At 42.4% G+C, this 19,622-nt stretch overlaps 1 protein-coding gene across 2 annotated transcripts in view; it reads right to left on the bottom strand.

Moving 5' to 3' along the window:
• The window catches only part of LOC111964092 (protein unc-13 homolog B), a 123,856-nt gene that overhangs the window by 10,272 nt on the left and 93,962 nt on the right, over nucleotides 1-19,622 (bottom strand). For both annotated transcript variants that reach the window (XM_070443624.1, XM_023987812.2), the window contains exons 24-33: nucleotides 17,619-17,749; nucleotides 17,432-17,517; nucleotides 14,000-14,126; nucleotides 13,818-13,914; nucleotides 12,730-12,873; nucleotides 9,719-9,796; nucleotides 9,545-9,622; nucleotides 2,372-2,460; nucleotides 2,052-2,198; nucleotides 1,755-1,878 (exon numbers count right to left, since the gene is read on the bottom strand). In XM_070443624.1, coding sequence (XP_070299725.1) covers nucleotides 1,755-1,878; nucleotides 2,052-2,198; nucleotides 2,372-2,460; nucleotides 9,545-9,622; nucleotides 9,719-9,796; nucleotides 12,730-12,873; nucleotides 13,818-13,914; nucleotides 14,000-14,126; nucleotides 17,432-17,517; nucleotides 17,619-17,749 — 1,101 coding nt within the window. The remainder of the gene's footprint in view (nucleotides 1-1,754; nucleotides 1,879-2,051; nucleotides 2,199-2,371; nucleotides 2,461-9,544; nucleotides 9,623-9,718; nucleotides 9,797-12,729; nucleotides 12,874-13,817; nucleotides 13,915-13,999; nucleotides 14,127-17,431; nucleotides 17,518-17,618; nucleotides 17,750-19,622) is intronic.

Genomic DNA, 19,622 nt, shown 5'->3' with positions numbered 1-19,622 from the left:
GGCCACCCTGTAGACTAGATGTCATACCCAAGCATTTCTGGAATATTGTCAGGCATTACATTAATTTGAGCAAAGACGCAAATGTATGTACACTACCAGTCAGAAGTTTGGACACACCTACTCTTTCCAGGGTTTTTCTTAATTTTTACTATTTTATACATTGTAGAATAATAGTGTAGACATCCAAACTATGAAATAACACATATGGAATCATATTTTACATTTGAGATTCTTCAAAGTAGCCACCTTTTGCCTTGATGACAGCTTTGCACACTCTTGGCATTCTCTCCACCAGCATCATGAGGTAGTCACCTGGAATGCATTTCAATTAACAGGTGTGCCTTGTTAAAAGTTACATTTGTGGAATTTCTTTCCTTCTTAATGTATTTGAGCCAATCAGTTGTGTTGTGACAAGGTAGGGGTGGAATACAGAAGATAGCTCTATTTGGTAAAAGACCAAGTACATACTATTGTAAGAACAGCTCAAATAAGCAAAGAGAAACGACAGTCCATCATTACTTTAAGACATGAAGGTCAATCAATCCACAAAATGTCAAGAACTTTTAAAGTTTCTTCAAGTGCAGTCGCAAAAACCATCAAATGCTATGATGAAACTGGCTCTCATGAGGACCGCCACAGGAAAGGAAGACCCAGAGTTAACTCTGCTGCAGAGGATAAGTTCATTAGAGTTACCAGCCACAAAAATTGCAGCCCAAATAAATGCATCACAGAGTTCAAGTAAGAGACATCTCAACATCAACTGTTCAGAGGAGACTGCGTGAATCAGGTCTTCATGGTCGATTTGCTGCAAAGAAACCACTGCTAAAGGACCCCAATAATAAGAATAGACTTGCTTGGGCCAAGCAACACAAGCAATGGACATTAGACCAGTGGAAATCTGTCCTTTGGTCTGATGAGTCCAAATTTGATATTTTTGGTTCCAACCGCCGTGTCTTTGTGGGACGCAGAGTAGGTGAACGGATGATCTCCGCATGTGTGATTCCCACCGTGAAGCATGAAGGAGGAGGTGTGGGGGTGCTTTTCTGGTGACATGGTCTGTGATTTATTTAGAATTCCAGGCACACTTAACCAGCATGGCTACCACAACGAGATGCCATCCCATCTGGTTTGTGTTTAGTGGGTCTATCATTTGTTTTTTAACGAGACAATGACCCAACACACCTCCAGGCTGTGTAAGGGCTATTTGACCAAGAAGGAAAGTGATGGAGTGCTGCATCAGATGACCTGGCCTCCACAAATCACCCGACCTCAACCCAACTGAGATGGTTTGGGATKAATTGGACCGCAGATTGAAGGAAAAGGAGCCAACAAGTGCTCAGCATATGTGGGAACTGCTTTAAGATTGTTGTAAAAGCATTCCAGGTGAAGCTGGTTGAGAGAATGCCAAGAGTGTGCAAAGCTGTCATAGTTATGAACTATTCACTATTAGAAAATAGTAAAAATAAAGAAAAACCCTTGAATGAGTAGGTGTGTCCAAACGTCTGACTGGTACCCCACATGCATCTCTGGAGTACATTTTAAGGCATTACATGCATTTTAGCAAAGATGCAAATGTATCTACATGTATTTGACATACATTTTACATGGAGGTTAAATATTTTGAAAAGTATATATTTTTTTCCCAAATGGGGAGGAAAAGAACATGCATAGCATTAGGAGAGAGTGTTTGGAGTAGAGGGCCATGAGAAAAAGGCCCCGTTTTTAAGGTGAATGTTGAGGGTGTTAGGTCTTACAAAGGTGCCATTTCCTTGCGGAAGGACAATGGTCTTCTCCAGGCTGCTCATCACAATCCTCCACAGCTCCTTCAGAACCCGCTTCAGAACCGTCTTCTCACACGCCGAGGCAAACAGTGTCAACCTGCATACATACACACACTCAATGAGACACCACACATCAACAAATACACAATCATGCAACATGGCACAACATACGGACAATAACACCTTTGACTTCATAGAGAAGGCCCTAAAATTTACGCCACCAAATCAGTGACCATAGCAAAGCAGGAGAGAATCAAGGGGTCCACTCACTTTGAATCCAGGAAGTCCATGAGTGGCCGCAGCATGTTGTCGGAGTCGGCCTCCACCATGTTGCGGCTGTTGGCGTTGACTGGGCCCTTGATCTGATACAACAGAGAGGCCATCTGTCTCATACAGCCATCAATATGGACCTGGAAACTACAGGAGAGAAAGGAGCCACAGAGGTTATGGGTCAGAGCCAAAATGGACTCCATATACTACAGAGGCTGTGCGCAAGAGACTACAGTACAAACATTAGGAATGAGTGAGTTGTAGAGTATGGGGAGAGTGTACATGTTTGAATCTTGGGACTGCATTGTGGGTGTGTGTACCTGTTTCCAAATGTGGTACTCAGCTCATCCAGCACATTGTTCAGCTTGACCTGAAGCTCGTTCAGGAGGTCACTAGCGTCTGTGTCCAGCTGCAGATGGACAGACAGGAAGAAAGAGAAAGGCAGACACACAGATACAGATAGACATTAAGGCAGACGCAGAGAAGACAGTCTGATAAGTATGAGTACAGCACATGTTTTACTTTACCATGTAACATGTTATATCAGCATGATTCTCACAAACCAGAGAACACACATACTGTAAAGTGTGCATATTGCAAGCCAAAGTAGAGCACACGATAATCCATCAGCAATGGAGGAAAAGTTTGCTTTTCGCCAGTAAATTAACAAGCATGGCAAGAAAAGGCATCAAACATTTTCATAGAAAGTGAAAATAGGACATATTTGACTGAAGTAGTGAGATTCCCTATAATTGCAATGCACAACATGTCACTGCTACTTCTTTTCTAGTTAATTACAGTCACTCTGATTAATTAGAGACACACTCCTGCAGAATAATCCACCTTTTTGCATGTAATAATCACCACCTTCAAAGAAATATGATTAAAGAAAATGAAGGTTTATTATGACAGCAGATTCATGATATGTCATATCCTCACATGGTCTCTCCTATCATTGCTATGCAGACGACACACAATTAATCTTCTCCTTTCCCCCTTCTGATAACCAGGTGGCGAATCGCATCTCTGCATGTCTGGCAGACATATCAGTGTGGATGACGGATCACCACCTCAAGCTGAACCTCGGCAAGACGGAGCTGCTCTTCCTCCCGGGGAAGGACTGCCCGTTCCATGATCTCGCCATCACGGTTGACAACTCCATTGTGTCCTCCTCCCAGAGTGCTAAGAACCTTGGTGTGATCCTGGACAACACCCTGTCGTTCTCAACTAACATCAAGGCGGTGACCCGTTCCTGTAGGTTCATGCTCTACAACATTCGCAGAGTACGACCCTGCCTCACACAGGAAGCGGCGCAGGTCCTAATCCAGGCACTTGTCATCTCCCGTCTGGATTACTGCAACTCGCTGTTGGCTGGGCTCCCTGCCTGTGCCATTAAACCCCTACAACTCATCCAGAACGCYGCAGCCCGTCTGGTGTTCAACCTTCCCAAGTTCTCTCACGTCACCCCGCTCCTCCGCTCTCTCCACTGGCTTCCAGTTGAAGCTCGCATCCGCTACAAGACCATGGTGCTTGCCTACGGAGCTGTGAGGGGAACGGCACCTCCGTACCTTCAGGCTCTGATCAGGCCCTACACCCAAACAAGGGCACTGCGTTCATCCACCTCTGGCCTGCTCGCCTCCCTACCTCTGAGGAAGTACAGYTCCCGCTCAGCCCAGTCAAAACTGTTCGCTGCTCTGGCACCCCAATGGTGGAACAAACTCCCTCACGACGCCAGGTCAGCGGAGTCAATCACCACCTTCCGGAGACACCTGAAACCCCACCTCTTTAAGGAATACCTAGGATAGGATAAAGTAATCCTTCTAACCCCCCCCTTAAAAGAGTTAGATGCACTATTGTAAAGTGGTTGTTCCACTGGATATCATAAGGTGACTGCACCAATTTGTAAGTCGCTCTGGATAAGAGCGTCTGCTAAATGACTTAAATGTAAATGTAAAATATTGACTCAGAAGTATACACTATTAGAGGAGCCACCAGGGGTCACGTGTCCCAGATCTACAACCACAGCATCGGTCTGACAGAAACCATCTCAGAGGCCTAAAGCAACCCCAGCCAGCCAGATGACAACATGTGGCCCATTAAGCTAATACTCCAATAAGCCAGCTGATACATGGACTGCCAGGGACTAGACTACATGTCTAGGGTGTAGACCAGGGTACAGTATAGGACAGCTGTGGGGGAGACTACTTAATGAGTTCTGCACCAGTGGATACAAGGAAGGCTTACAGGGGCTATAGGGAGAGACTGAGTATGTGTTCATGAGCATCCTGTGCGTGTGTATACTGCTGAGTAAGTGACTGTTAGTGACTGTGATGCACGTGTGTTAGTGTGGATCGCCACTCACTGAGGATGTCACATCCTCACTACACTCACCTTAGCCTGAAAAGAAAGAGAAGGCTATCAGAGAGTGGTAGGGGAAAAAAAAGATATGGCAACATGTATTGCCATCTCTTATGAAGAGATAGCATTGAGTAAAAACAACCCACACTGCTAGCAATATATGGCAAATACCTGAAGAGCAAGTAAATCTTTTGACCAATGAACCATTTAAGTCATTTAGCATTTAGCAGACCAGTGTCATTTTTGTGAGCAGCATAGCTACCCCTCCACTACACAACGCAGGGAGAAAGACACACTCTAACCCACCTTTCCTCTTGTGGTGCATCAATCTTTGAGAGGAAGAAAAATGAAGGGGGAAAAGCCTGTCAAATGTGTCTGTGGTGCTGCAATAACTATGGATAGCAACAAACCTACAGGTAACTGCCAAAATAAAGGAAACACTAACATAAAGTGTTTTAATAGGGCGTTGGGCCACCACGAGCCAGAACAGCTTCAATGTGCCTTGGCATAGATTCTACAAGTATATTGGAAGGAAGYGACACCATTCTTTCGTGAGAAATTCCATGATTTGGTGTTTTGTTAATGGTGGTTGAAAACACTATCTCAGGAGCCTCTTCAGAAACCCCCATAAGTGTTCAATTGGGTTGAGATCTGGTGACTGAGACAGCCATGGCATATGGTTTACATGGTTTTCATGTTCTTCAAACAATTCAGTGACCACTCGCACCCTGTGGATTGTAATCCTGGAAGAGACCACTCCCATCAGGATAGAAATTACTCACCATAGGTTGAAGATGATCACTCAGAATGGCTTTTATCTTGCCATAAGGGGTTGARTGGACCTAAACCATGCCAGGAAATGCACCCCATACCATAACAGAGCTGCTAGAACCCTCATTTACACAAGTGTTTCCTTTAATTTGGCAGTTACCTATATGTCCTAACATGTAGAGATGATCTAGCACTACAGATATCTCTCTACCTGTAACGCAAACTAACTTAACCAAAAAACACATTTATAAAAAGGGTCAAGTAAAGTAAAAGCGGTAAAGTAAACCTTTGCATACATACTGTGAAAGTACATACTGTATGTATGGAACATTTGTTTGTAATGAACCCACCTTCTCTTTGTCAGTCTATTGAAAACAACATTTAAAAAATAAGTAARTTGATTGCACAGTAGTAGAAGAGGAGAAGAAAGTAGGAGAAAGAGTTGGAGTGAGACAGAAAACAAAACATTCTGTGAACCTCCAACTTAGCCAGAGGCAGAACGGTTGATCTCACCCTCAGTGAAATGATTGACACACTGGGAACTGGTTTACAAGTTACAGCAGTCGACTATGTCAACAATGATGGTACAGTATCATTTTCTGTATTTATGGAAAGGGGATCATCGTCAGTTTTCTACTTGAGGTTCAAAAATGATATATATCTATCTCCATGTACAGAATGTCCATACATGCACATATATAATGTCCTCGTCTTACACCCACGTACCGCCATGCCATCATTTTAACCATGTTGCCTTGGGGGAGGAAAAGAAGAGGGGAAAGTTCCCAAGTTTATTTTATTCCTAATAAGTGAGGAAAGTCAGTGCCACAGTTTGAAGGTCAGAATGACTATAATGAATACCTGTGTGAAGGCTTTCCAGGATACAGATTAAGAGAAAGATGTGTACAGTAGAATAGCCATTTACGACCATACCTTGATATGGCACAGTTGTAATGATACTGCAGTTTGAGTATTTCTGACAAAAACGACAAAAAAGTTTACTCCAACAGTGTGTCTCGTCTTTGTGTGCTTAATTTGTCTTGACAGGCAGATGAGTGCGTGACAGCGTGTACTGTGAACTCTTCCTCTTCTCTGTGATAACTCACTTCCTAATCAATTCCTCCCACAAACATCCCATATCTGTCTCCTCCCCTACCGGAGCCCGGACAAGACCGCCTTTTAAGTTCAACTCCTCACAGCACGAAACTGAGCTTTGACACAAAGAACACCTCGGCATCACACAACCCCATAGCTGTGCTTCTTCGGGAAAAAACACAGAGCTCAGATTAAAATTCCACTCTTTGTATTCATTAGAATGTAACAGTGATTGACTTACATTACAAAACCCCAACCACAAGCCATATGCCATTCATCAGCAGTGAATACACAAACAATTCTGGACACTAGTTCCCAACATGCATCTTACACTTTTACAGCCCTAATCACTGAAATTGGTCCTCGGTGTGCAGAAGTTCTTTCCATTACACTGTAAAAGACTAAATATTCACCGCAGGGAGCCATCATCAGAGAAAGCTAATTGAGTTGTCTATGGTTTCACTATGGGCATTTCTAAAGGCTCAATAGAGGGTGAAACATAAAATTAGGAATTAGAGTAATTTAATAGGATCTCTATKGGGTTAACTTTATTCCACGGACTCCATGTTCAGTCTTCTAATGATAACATAAACCAACCAGAGTCTTTCTATCCACATAATCAGTTATGACCTGCTGGTCATGGGGGAGTTGAGTTACATGCTCTATCTACAACACCACTTTGGTAACAATCAAACTGCACCCAATCAAAAGGGAATGCACAACCACCTTCTCTTCCTCCTCTTCCTCATTATCCTCCTGCTTGTCAATATTTAGCAGTGAAGGAAACATCTATTTACACTCAACTTCTCAGACTTTTGTGCTACAATTCAATCATGGGTGTGTAAACCAAAACTATGGGATTACTAAGACAAACTACTTTACTCAACATCCAATAACTCAGTTACTACTCAGTAAGAATGGGACAATAATTCAGAATGAAGCCGGTCCTCTTCATACTTAACATACAGTACCGGTCAAAAATKTGGACACACCTACTCATTCAAGGGCTTTTCTTTACTTTCAATATTTTCTACATTGTAGAATAATAGTGAAAACATCAAAACTATGAAACAACACATATGGAATCATGTAGAACCAAAAAAAGTGTTAAACAAATCAAAATATTTTTTATATTTGAGATTCTTCAAAGTAGCCACCCTTTGCCTTGATGACAGCTTTGCACATTCTTGGCATCCTCTCAACCAGCTTCATGAGGTAGTCACCTGGAATGTATTTCAATTAACAGGTGTGCCTTGTTAAAAGTTACATTTGTGGAATTTCTTTCCTTCCTAATGCATTTGAGCCAATCAGTTGTGTTGTGACAAGGTAGGGGTGGTATACAGAAGATAGCCCTATTTGGTAAAAGACAACATCCATATTATGGCAAGAACAGCTCAAATAAGCAAAGAGAAATGACAGTCCATCATTACTTTAAGACATGAAGGTCAGTCTAGAACTTTCTTCAAGTGAGTCTAGAAAGTTTCTTCAAGTGCAATCTCAAAAACCATCAAGCGCTATGATGAGTACCGCCACAGGAAAGGAAGACCCAGAGTTAACTCTACTGCAGAGGATAAGTTCATTAGAGTTACCAGCCACAAAAATTGCAGCCCAAATAAATGCTTCAGAGTTCAAGTAACAGACACATATCAACATTAACTGTTCAGAGGAGACTGCGTGAATCAGGCCTTCATGGTCAAATTGCTGCAAAGAAACCACTACTATAAAGGACACCAATAATAAGAAGAGACTTGCTTGGGCCAAAAAACACAAGCAATGGATATTAGACAAGTGGAATTCTGTCCTTTGGTCTGATGAGTCCAAATTTGAGATTTTTGCTTCCAACCGCTGTGTCTTTGTGAGACGCAGAGTAGGTAAACTGATGATCTCCGTATGTGTGGTTCCCACCGTGAAGCATGGAGGAGGAGGGGTGATAGTGTGCTTTGCTGGTGACACTGTCTGTGATTTATTTAGAATTCAAGTCACACTTAACCAGCATGGCTACCACAGCATTCTGTGGGACTATAATTCGTTTTTCAACAGGACAATGACCCAGCACACCTCCAGGCTGTGTAAGGGCTATTTGACCAAGAAGGAGAGTGATGGAGTGATGCATCAGATGACCTGGCCTCCACAATCACCCGATCTCAACCCAATTGACATGGTTTGAGATGAGTTGGACTGCAGAGTGAAGGAAAAGGAGCCAACAAGTGCTCAGCATATGTGGGAACTCCTTCAAGACTGTTGTAAAAGCATTCCAGGTGAAGCTGGTTGAGAGAATGCCATAGTTTATTTAATAGTTTTCTACAATGTAGAAAATCGTAAAAATAAAGAAAAACCCTTGAATGAGTAGGTGTGTCCAAACTTTTGACTGGCACTGTACATATAACTACATTGTGCTCTTAAGTAGGGATGCTAAACATAGGGAAGGTCATGAAAACCTATAGACCGTACATAGCTTTTTGCCCTCTAGGAAGTTGATGTAGGGAAATAATATAATCACCAAGGGCATATATTAATGTAACAGTCTAGTCTACACAATAAGAAGTTGCTTATATACAGTACAGTATGCTATTTATCTAATGCTCTATTCTTCATGACAGGATCACATCAACGATACTCTAAATCAGCGATTCTCAACTGCTGAGTCGCAGTTGAGAAAAGTTTGTTGAAATGATGAACTTGATCTCTAAAAATAAATCTTCAATCTTGACAATATTTTCAATATAGAGCTATTTAGCGGATTTGGTTGATTTTGTGGCCTCAAATCAGTGAGCTTAACATATTGGGTTGCGACAGACAACCTGGTTCAATTTAGGTCCTGAGGCAAAATCAGTTGAGAACCGCTGCTCTAAATCATGTGGGCCATCTCCATACCATTTCTTCTTTGTTTGCTAACTGGTACAGAAAGACACAAATACCATGTTCATGATCTTGTCTATGAAGAGCAGTTTCAACATCATTGAACCATATGTTCACAACTAAGCACATAACAAACAATTGAGATTCTCTATTTCTCTAGGTGTGATGCCAGAGTAGCACATCATTCACTCCTTTAAATCCAAACCTGCTCACACCAAAGTCTGCTCAACTAGCTGCATGAGCCCAGAGACACACTGCACCTGTAGTCTTCTCCAGCAGGTTCCTGGTGGTCCGTAGCACAGTGAGGAAGGACACTGTTCATCCCTACCCGCCACCCCAGCTCTATCTTACCCATCTGTGGAAGAAGCCATTTGTTATTATCTCTTCCTATACATAGTATTGCTGCTTACCTGTTTGGCACCCATGGACTCAAACATCTTCTCCAGCTGGATACGCAACTGCTGCACATTATTCATCAGTACACACGTCTATACAGGGGGAGAGAGAGGTACAGAGACCCGTTTAAAACTCTGCAAAAGAAAACACCAAGGATATGTCGTGTAAGGCAGGATATGAAGACTTACAATCTTCTCTTTGTCAGAGTAGGAGGGGAAGCTCTTGGTCAGAATGGCACTATACTGCAGAAGAACTTTGGCAATAGTCTGTGGGGAGGAAAACAAGTAATTAAAGTGTCCAACTAAATATGGGTGACGTTTCAGTGTCCTTGGAAATATATCTCATCAAACCACTAAATGACCGTCCTCCTTTTCTGTGAATGCGAAGTGGTCTTTTTACACAGGCTAGAGGTTAGTGTGGTCATTCTGTAAAGTTAAAGTAAGGGTATGAATGTGAGGTTACTGCCAAAAGGCCTCTGAAAGTATGAATGTATTCCCTGGATGTATTCTTTGTGATGCAGAACCACAGTCTCTCTATAAGCTTTGCCAGACCAGGCTAGCCCCAGGTCAGACTAGCCCCAGGGATCTTGCCCCAGGCCAGGCTAGCCCCAGGGATCTAGCCCCAGGCCAGGCTAGCCCCAGGGATCTAGCCCCAGGCCAGGCTAGCCCCAGGGATCTAGCCCCAGGTCAGGCTAGCCCCAGGGATCTAGCCCCAGGTCAGACTAGCCCCAGGGATCTAGCCCCAGGTCAGACTAACCCCAGCCCCAGGGAGGAGAGAGGGTACATTAAAGGATGTTGTCCCATTAGTCATTTTGATTTAATGAGAACATATCATATCCAATTCCTTTTAGACAAATGTGAAAGTCCCCCAGACAATGCTCCGGCTACTTTTATTGAAATGTGATTTACTGGGGCTCATATCTGTAATAAGCGTATACTACTCTCAAATAAGAAAAGCAATGGTAAGGATTTCTCTGAAGGGCACAGTTGGCTGTTTTCAGACGAAGAAAATGCTCTGGGCGGTCATGAATCACTTTAATAAGATTTGGGGATGTTTCAAAGGTTTGAGCCAGTGTTGTAGTACTTGAGACCGGTCTCAGTCCCAAGACCACATATTGAGTGTCTGGGTGTGGGACACATTTTTATTCAGTCTTGACTCGGCCTCGGACAGTGAGGACTCGTCATTTCTTCCTTAGACCAGCCAAGACCAGCGGAGTAAAAAACTCAACTATCAGCTTCCATTCAGCCAGGCCAAAGATATACACAAATTTCATGAAACATACAGTGCATTTTGAAAGTATTCAGACCCCATGACTTTTCCCACATTATGTTAAGTTACAGCCTCATTCTAAAATTGATTAAATATTTTTCAATCTACACACAACACCCCATAATGACAAAGCAAAAACAGGTTTAGACATTTTTGCAAATTTATAAAAAATTAAAAAACAGAAATACCTTATTTCCGTAATTATTCAGACCCTTTACTCAGTACTTTGTTGAAGCACCAACACTCCCTACCGAGTTCCAAACTGCCTCTGGAAACAACGTCAGCACAAGAACTGTTTGTTGGGAGCTTCATGAAATGGGTTTCCATGGCCAAGCAGCACACAAGCCTAAGATCACCATGCGCAATGCCAAGCGTCGGCTGGAGTGGTGTAAAGCTCGCCACCATTGGACTCTGGAGCAGTGGAAACGCGTTCTCTGGAGTGATGAATCACGTTTCACCATCTGACAGTCCAACGGACTAATCTGAGTTTTACGTATGCCAGGAGAACGCTACCTGCCCCAATGCATAATGCCATCTGTAAAGTTTGGTGGAGGAAGAATAATGKTCTGGGGCTGTTTTTCGTGGTTCGGGCTAGGCCCCTCAGTTCCAGTGAAGAGAAATCTTTATGCTACAGCATACAATGACATTCTAGACGATTCTGTGCTTCCAACTTTGTGGCAACAGTTTGGAGAAGGCCCTTTCCTGCTTCAGCATGACAATACCCTGTGCATAAAGCAAGGTCCACACAGAAATAGTTTTTTGAGATCGGTGTAGAAGCCCTGACCTCAWCCCCATCTAACACCTTTGGGATGAATTGGAACGCTGACTGAGTCAGGCCTAATCGCCCAACATCAGTGCCCGACCTCACTAATGCTCTTGTGGCTAAATGGAAGCAAGTCCCTGCAGCAATGTTCCAACATCTAGTGGAAATCTTTCCCAAAAGAGTGGAGGCTGTTATCGCAGCAAAGGGGGAACCAACTTCATATTAATGCCTATGATGTTCGACATGCCCATGATGTTCGACAAGTGTCCACATACTTATGGTCATATAGTGCAAGTTATTTTGAAAGAGTTAGCATGCGAGCTGCAATAAAAAAAAAAACGCAGTTCCACTCACCAGATGATCATTTGAAACTTAACTTCTTGTTGAAAGTTCTTCTTGAAAAGGGAGACGCTAACAAATTAACAACATTCTCTTTGATAACACCTGCTGTAGCCGCTGCACACTAGCCGACAACAAAAGCTAGCTAGCTAGACCGTGGGAAAATTAAGTCCCAATGGCTGACTTAGCTAGCTAGATTTCTCTCCCCAGAGACCACCATAGACAAATCCTGAWTGGAACTTTTTTTCTCTTTAGTTTTAACCCTTTCCTTTCTAACAAAAACTGATGAGCTTAAATCAAAACATCATTGAAAATAATAATATAATAATAATTATTGTTGTAATTTTATAAATCCTTAGCCTTTCTCTGAAAGCGTAGAAGGCCACACTATATTTCGGTTAGTAGTCATTTGTAGAGTAGCTCTATTTTCCTTCAGCATGCATTTATTCTGAATGTCTAAATAATCCATATGTTGTTTGAAATCTGAACACAGAAATACTGGACATTTTGTTATGGTGACGATTTCACAGAATTACAGTCATGGTCTTGAAATGGACTAAAATGTTCTGGTCTTGGTCTTGAAATCGTTCTCGCTTTAGGTGGTCTCGAACACAACACTAGCTTGAGCAAATGCCAAACTTTGCCTCCCATTGTTTGAAAAACATTTCAAGCCAAAACTCCAAATCAAGCATGACTCAGGACGAGGCTCCCTAACATGAATCTCACAGAGGGTGGAGATATGAGAGAGCAATCTATCCCTCCAGGCATTGGTCTACATTACACACAGTTCTGACTTGTAGGTAGGTACGATGCGGAGGATAAGGTTACCTTGGCGAATCGTCGGCTGTAGTGAGCCATGACCTTGGGGTCAGGACAGTCCAGTTTCTTGATGATCTCAAAGCTCTGGTTGAGCTGGGTGAAGACGTCCACCACCGAGCAGGAGAAAAGAGCATGCTCAGATGTCTGCTGGAACTGTGAGGAGAAGGGGACGGAGACAAATGTAACTATATAGTTTATAGTGAATGACTGACAAAGATGTAAGGGTTAATCAACGAGGGGCTACGCGTTTTATCGAAAATAATGAACAATGTGGAAGGTGTGTTTCATGACACCTTCCACAGTGGAAGGAGTGGAACTGACCTTGCACGGAGTTGCATTATTTTCCAGAGAACGCATAGAGCCCCGAGTTGATTTGCCACTAGAAATGTGTTCATTTGCTGGTAGAAATTAGTTCAACATCCACTGAAGTAGTCAGAAAGTTTACTAGATAGCTACAGTAGTTGCATTGGTAACCAAACAGTTCAAATAGTTTAGCTAACCAAACCATCAGTACTAGCTTGCTATTATGAAAATCGAATTCAACAATGCCAATAAATGTTTTTAATTCCACTTTTGCATTCAAAAGCAGCTCAAACAAAGCATGTAAGAATGAACTAATAGCCATTGAATTCTACCATGTTGATATACCATGCGCTATAGGGAATTATAAACTGGGTGGTTCGAGCACTGAATGCTGATTGGCTGACAACCGTGGTAAATAAGACTTCGCGATGCGTCATGCCTAAGAACAGCCCTTAGCCATGGTATATTGGCCATATACTACACACCCCTCGTGCCTTGTTGCTTAATTATAAACTGGGTCTTCGAGCCCTGAATGCTGATTGGCTGAAAGTCGTGGTATATCAGACCGTATACCACGGGTATGACAAAACATGTATTTTTACTGTTCTAATTACATTGGTAACTAGTTTATAATAGCAATAAGGCACCTCAGGGTTTGTGGTATATGGCTGAGGACTGTTTCCAGGCACTTCGTGTTGCATTGTGCCGAAGAACAGCCCTGGGTCGTGGTATATAGGCCATATACCACATCCCCTTGTGCCTTATTGCTTAAATAACTACTACCAGAAACTCACGCCATCTTTCTTGTCTCTCTCCAAAGCTCCATGCATGAACTCCATGGAAACGTACTCATTCTCATCCAGCCACTGCAGCACAAACTGTAAGAACCACCTGAAAGAATGAAGTAAGGGTTAAAATAGGGTGAACCTATTTTTAGAAATTTCTGTTAAGTTTAGAAAAGTAATGGTTAACTCACGATGGATAGTCGGGGACAACCCTATTGAAGTTTGGCAGGTCCTTCACATACTCGTTGTACAGCCACTTGACCTTGAAGTGCAGGTTCATGTAGTCAGCACTCTTACACAGCCGGTGTTTCTCATGCTCTGTGGCAACAAACACACCAGTGGGAGTTCGTGTCTCTCTAAGTGTGTGTGTGTGTGTTTGCGCATGTCTGAGTGTGTACAAGCGTGCATAAATATGCACCCATGTACAGTGCCTTCAGAAAGTATTCACACTCCTTGACTTTTTCAAAATGTTGTTGTGTTATAGCCTCAATTTTAAATGGATGAAATTGAGATTTAGTTTCACTGGCCTACACACAATATCCCATAATGTCAATGTGGAATTATGCTATTACACATTTCTACAAATTAATAAAAAATGAAAGGCTGAAATGTCTTGAGTCAATAAGTACTCAATCCCTTTGTTATGGCAAGCCTAAATAAGTTCAGGAGTAAAAATGTGCTTAACAAATCACATAAAAAGTTGCATGGACTCACTCTGTGTGCAATAATAGTGTTTAACATGATTTTTGAATGACAACCCCATCTCTGTACCCCACACATACAATTATCTGTATGAAATTCACTGCTCGACTGAGGAACCAAACACAGATTCAACCACAAAGACCAGGGAAGTGTTCCAATGCCTCGCAAAGGGCACCTATTGGTAGATGGGTAAAAAAAAAGCAGACACTGAATATCCCTTTGAGCATGGTGAAGTTATTCATTACACTTTGGATGGTGTATCAATACACCCAGTCACTACAAAGATACAGGTATTCTTCCTAACTCAGCTGCCGGAGAGGAAGGAAATCGCTCAGGGATTTCACCATGAGGCCAATGGTGACTTTAAAACAGTAACAGAGTTGAATGGCTGTGATAAGAGAAAACTGAGGAATGCTCAACAACATCGTAGTTACTCCACAACACTAACCTAAATGACAGAGTGAAAAGGATGCATCCTGTTTGCAATCAGGCACTAAAGTAAAACTGCAAAACAATATGCAAAGAAATGAACTTTATGTATACAAATACAAAGTGTTATGTTTGTGGCAAATCCAATACATCACAGAGTACAACTTCATATTTTCAAGCATGGTGGTGGCTGCATCATGTTATGGGTATGCTTGTTATCTGCAAGGACTAGGGAGTTTTCTTTTATAAGAAGTAACAGAATAGAGCTAAGCACATTCAAAATCCTAGAGGAAAACCTGGTTCAGTCTTCTTTGCAACAGACACTGGGGGACAAATTCTCCTTTCAGCAGGACAATAACCTAAAACAAAAGGTCTAATATACACTGGAGTTGCTTACCAAGACGACCTTGAATGTTCCTGAGTGGCCTAGTTACAGTTATAACTTGGCATAAATCGACTTGAAAATCGATGGGAAGACCTGAAAATGGCTGTCTACCAATGATCAACAACCAACTTGACAGAGCTTGAAGAATTTTTWAAAGAATAATATGCAGATATTGTACGGTCCAGGTGAGCAAAGCTCTTAGAGACTTACCCAGAAAGACACAGCTGTAATCGCTGAGAGATCTGTCATTGAGAGAGTGTGAACATTTTCATGTGGACAGAGGGAAGTGGAGATACTACTTAGAGATCTACAGTCCACCTGTGGGGAGAGGAGTTATAGAGAGGTCCTGGAAGACATAAGCAGCTTTCACACCCAGCACATATCACTCTCTTGCTCTGCACCGCATGGGGCTCTACTGTATCACACATCCCCAGAACTCCTCCATCCTCCCCTGGGATACAGCTCTCTTTATCCCTCACACCCTCAKTACTCTCTCCATACTCAGCTTCAGTGTAGCTTGCTCCCTGTTCTTCTCTAAGCATTAAACATTATTCTCTAACCTCAGCAATGAAATGAGAGAACAGGCGGAATATGTAAAACATAGTCAGGAACTCTCAGCCACAGTGAAAAAAGTGGAGGAGATTCATCAACACTGAGGACAATTKAATTAAATAAAAGTCTGTCTTTATCACTAAAAGTAGAACCTAGGTAGATTTAAAAAAATTGTTTTTTTGAATTGTACTCCAAGTGTTGCTGAATTTCCTCTCTTCAGTTTGCTCCTCAATTCATGCATCTTGGTTGGAAAGTGAGGTAGCGGCAGTGATCCCTTCTCTTTACCACAGTGAAAGAAACCTAGAGAATTAACTTTGCATCTCCATTGGAAATGACAGTTTTCCCTGGAAAAACAGATCTAACTGTCGGGATTATGGGGTTCTGGGAGGAGAACAGGACAGGGGGAGTGATGGGGTGGGGTTTATGCTCTTACCAGCATAAAACATCTGCCCAAAGACAGTGGAATTCAGATGTGGCTAGAATACAGAAAAATKAGCACGGACGAAGGAAGGAAATGAAAGAAGAACAAGGCAACACAAATAGAAACAAATATAGCAAGATGGAAGTGAAAAGATGGAGACGATAGAATGGAGATGAGCCATACAGAACTGATGAATACAAATGGCTTGCCAGACTATGAAAAAAGCCAATAGAATTAACGATCAATGGAAATAGTGTTTTTTCTGTAATTGGGAATTATTTATCAGTAGGTCAGAGACATGGGAGGAATTTGTCTATAMGGTGAGCCTGAAATAGGATACTCAATATTTGGCCATTGGCCCAGCTGTACTGCAAGGACTTCTAATTGGTCACCACAGGCTAGGGCAGGGTTATAAAACTAGATCCTGTCCCTTTGTTCTGGGGAGATAATCACAGGAAAGAACCACAGGAGAGAGTCTCAGGAGAGCATCAATGAGGACAGGGGAGAATGATCATCTACTTCCAAGCATGATTTGTCCTATTTGAATAAACCTATTTTCCGCACCCTGATTTGCTTTGGAGTCTGTGTTTTTAAAGACTAACATCAACTGCTAACTGCACATTTTTGGTCAGATTCACACAGTAGTGCTGTGGTAGAAGTCAAATTATAATCAACACTAAAATACATGATTACTAATGGCTAAGAGAAAACTGTCACCTACTGTAGCATAGCATAATAAGAGGGTCTACTCTATCGTCTCACTAGTCAGTCTTACCCTGAAGCCACTGGTAATGATCAACATTATCCATTACTGAAAGACAGACAAAGAAGAAAAGACAGACAAGGCTAAGACAGAGAAAGAGCCACAGACAGCGGGTGGAGCCGGCAGAGACTGGGGAGATGTATTTTCCTTTTACTGTTGCTTAGGGTCTACAGTACAATCCACAGGTATCCTCTTGGGCTCATTCTTTCACCATATAGCTACAACATACGCAAACACACCCAGACAAAGGGCCCAGGTAGGGCCAAGTAAGTCTAGGATATAGTAGCAGTGGTTTAAGACCTTGACCCCAAAATGACCCAGATAGGGGACATGTCTGCATGGCTCCTGAGAGGGAATCTGTGGAGACTCACCCTCCATGGCATACTTCATGTCCTGGGAGAACAGCATCCACATGACCTCAGCACACACCTTCCCCACATTCAGCTCCTGAGGGAACCTGGAGGAGAAATGGCACAGAGCAGCATTAGATACTGGAAATAGAACATTAAAACAGAAATCATTAGTACATTAGTTAAGTAATACTAATTTAATACTAACTGGCTGAGGACGGGTGTGTAGGAGTTCCTGTCCTCCTCTACGATGGAGACGATGAGGGTGATCAGTTTGGGCCAGAAGTCCAGGTTCTTGATGCTGGGGCCCTGCTCCTCCAGGGGAAGATCCTCTTTGTGCTGGACAAGAAAACAACCACACAGTCAAACTAACACAGCTTGTTCTGGGCCAGAACACAACCATAACCACACTCCCAGTCAGACAAAACACTGCATGAAACACAACACCGCTGGATTAAAGCAATATCCCTTGTCATATGAACAACCTGCATTAAGTCCGTTAGTGTATTTGTATTTATTAAGGATCCCCATTAGCTGCTGCCAAGACAGCAGCTACTCTTCCTGAGGTCCAGCAACATTAAGACAGTTATATAAAACTTAAAATATTACATTTCTTTACATTTCATAACACTTTCACAACATATTAAGTGTGTGCCCTCAGGCCACTATTCACATATCCACAATACAAAATCCATGTGTACGTGTGTGTAGAGTGCATGTCTTATCATGTGTATGTGCCTGTGTGTGTGTGTGTGTGTGTGTCACTTCACAGTCCCGCTGTTCCATGGTGTATTTCTATCATTATTATTTAAAATTCTGATTCTACTTCTTGCATCAGTTACTTGATGTGGAATAGAGTTCCATGTAGCCATGGCTTTATGTAGTACTGTGCGCCTCCCATAGTCTGTTCTGGACTTCGGGATTGTGAAGAGACCTTTGGTGGCATGTCTTGTGGGGTATGCATGGGTGTCCTCACTTTGAACCATGCATATTACTAATGTTAGCTCTCTGTGTACAGTTGAAGTGGGAAGTTTACATACACTTAGGTTGGAGTCATTAAAACTCGTCTTTCAAATCACTCCACAAATTTCTTGTCAACAAACTATAGGTTTTGGCAAGTCGGTTAGGACATCTACTTGACAAGTAATTTTTCCAACAATTGTTTACAGACAGATTATTTCACTTATTATTCACAGTGTCACAATTCCAGTTGTTCAGAAGTTTACATACACTAAGTTGACTGTGCCTATAAACAGCCTGGAAAATTCCAGAAAATGATGTCATGGCTTTAGAAGCTTCCGATAGGCTAATTGACATAATTTGAGTCAATTGAAGATGCATTTCAAGGCCTACAATCAAACTCAGTGCCTCTTTGCTTGACATCATGAGAAAATCAAAAGAAATCAGCCAAGCCCTCAATATTTTTTTTTTGTAGATCTCCACAAGTCTGGTTCATCCTTGTGAGCAATTTCCAAACGCCTGAAGGTACCACGTTCATCTGTACAAACAATAGTACGCAAGTATAAACATCATGGGACCACGCAGCCGTCATACCGCTCAGGAAGGAGACGCGTTCCGTCTCCTAGAGATGAACGTACTTTGGTGCGAAAAGTGCAAATCAATCCCAGAACAGCAAAGGACCTTGTGAAGATGCTGGAGGAAACAGGTACAAAAGTATCTAATATCCACAGTAAAACGAGTCCTATATCGACATAACCTGAAAGGCCGCTCAGCAAGGAAGAAGCCACTGCTCCAAAACCGCAATAAAAAAGCCAGACTACAGTTTGCAACTGCACATGGGGACAAAGATCGTACTTTTTGGAGAAATGTCCTCTGGTCTGATGAACAAAAATAGAACTGTTTGGCCATAATGACCATCGTTATGTTTGGAGGAAAAAGATGGAGGCTTGCAAGCCGAAGAACACCATCCCAACCGTGAAGCACGGGGGTGGCAGCATCATGTTGTTTTGCTGCAGGAGGGACTGGTGGCAAAATGGTTTAAGGACAGCAAAGTAGGTATTAGAGTGGTATTGGAGTGGCCATCACAAAGCCCTGACCTCGATCCTATTGAAAATGTATGTGCAGAACGAAAAAGCGTGTGCGAGCAAGGAGGCCTAGAAACCTGACTCCATTACACCAGCTCTGTCAGGAGGAATGGGCCAAAATTCACCCAACTTAATGTGGGAAGCTTGTGGAAGGCTACCCGAAATGT

The sequence above is a fragment of the Salvelinus sp. IW2-2015 genome, linkage group LG5 (assembly GCF_002910315.2).
Source record: "Salvelinus sp. IW2-2015 linkage group LG5, ASM291031v2, whole genome shotgun sequence".
Taxonomy (NCBI): domain Eukaryota; kingdom Metazoa; phylum Chordata; class Actinopteri; order Salmoniformes; family Salmonidae; genus Salvelinus; species Salvelinus sp. IW2-2015.
This window is presented reverse-complemented; position numbering and strand designations above follow the sequence as displayed.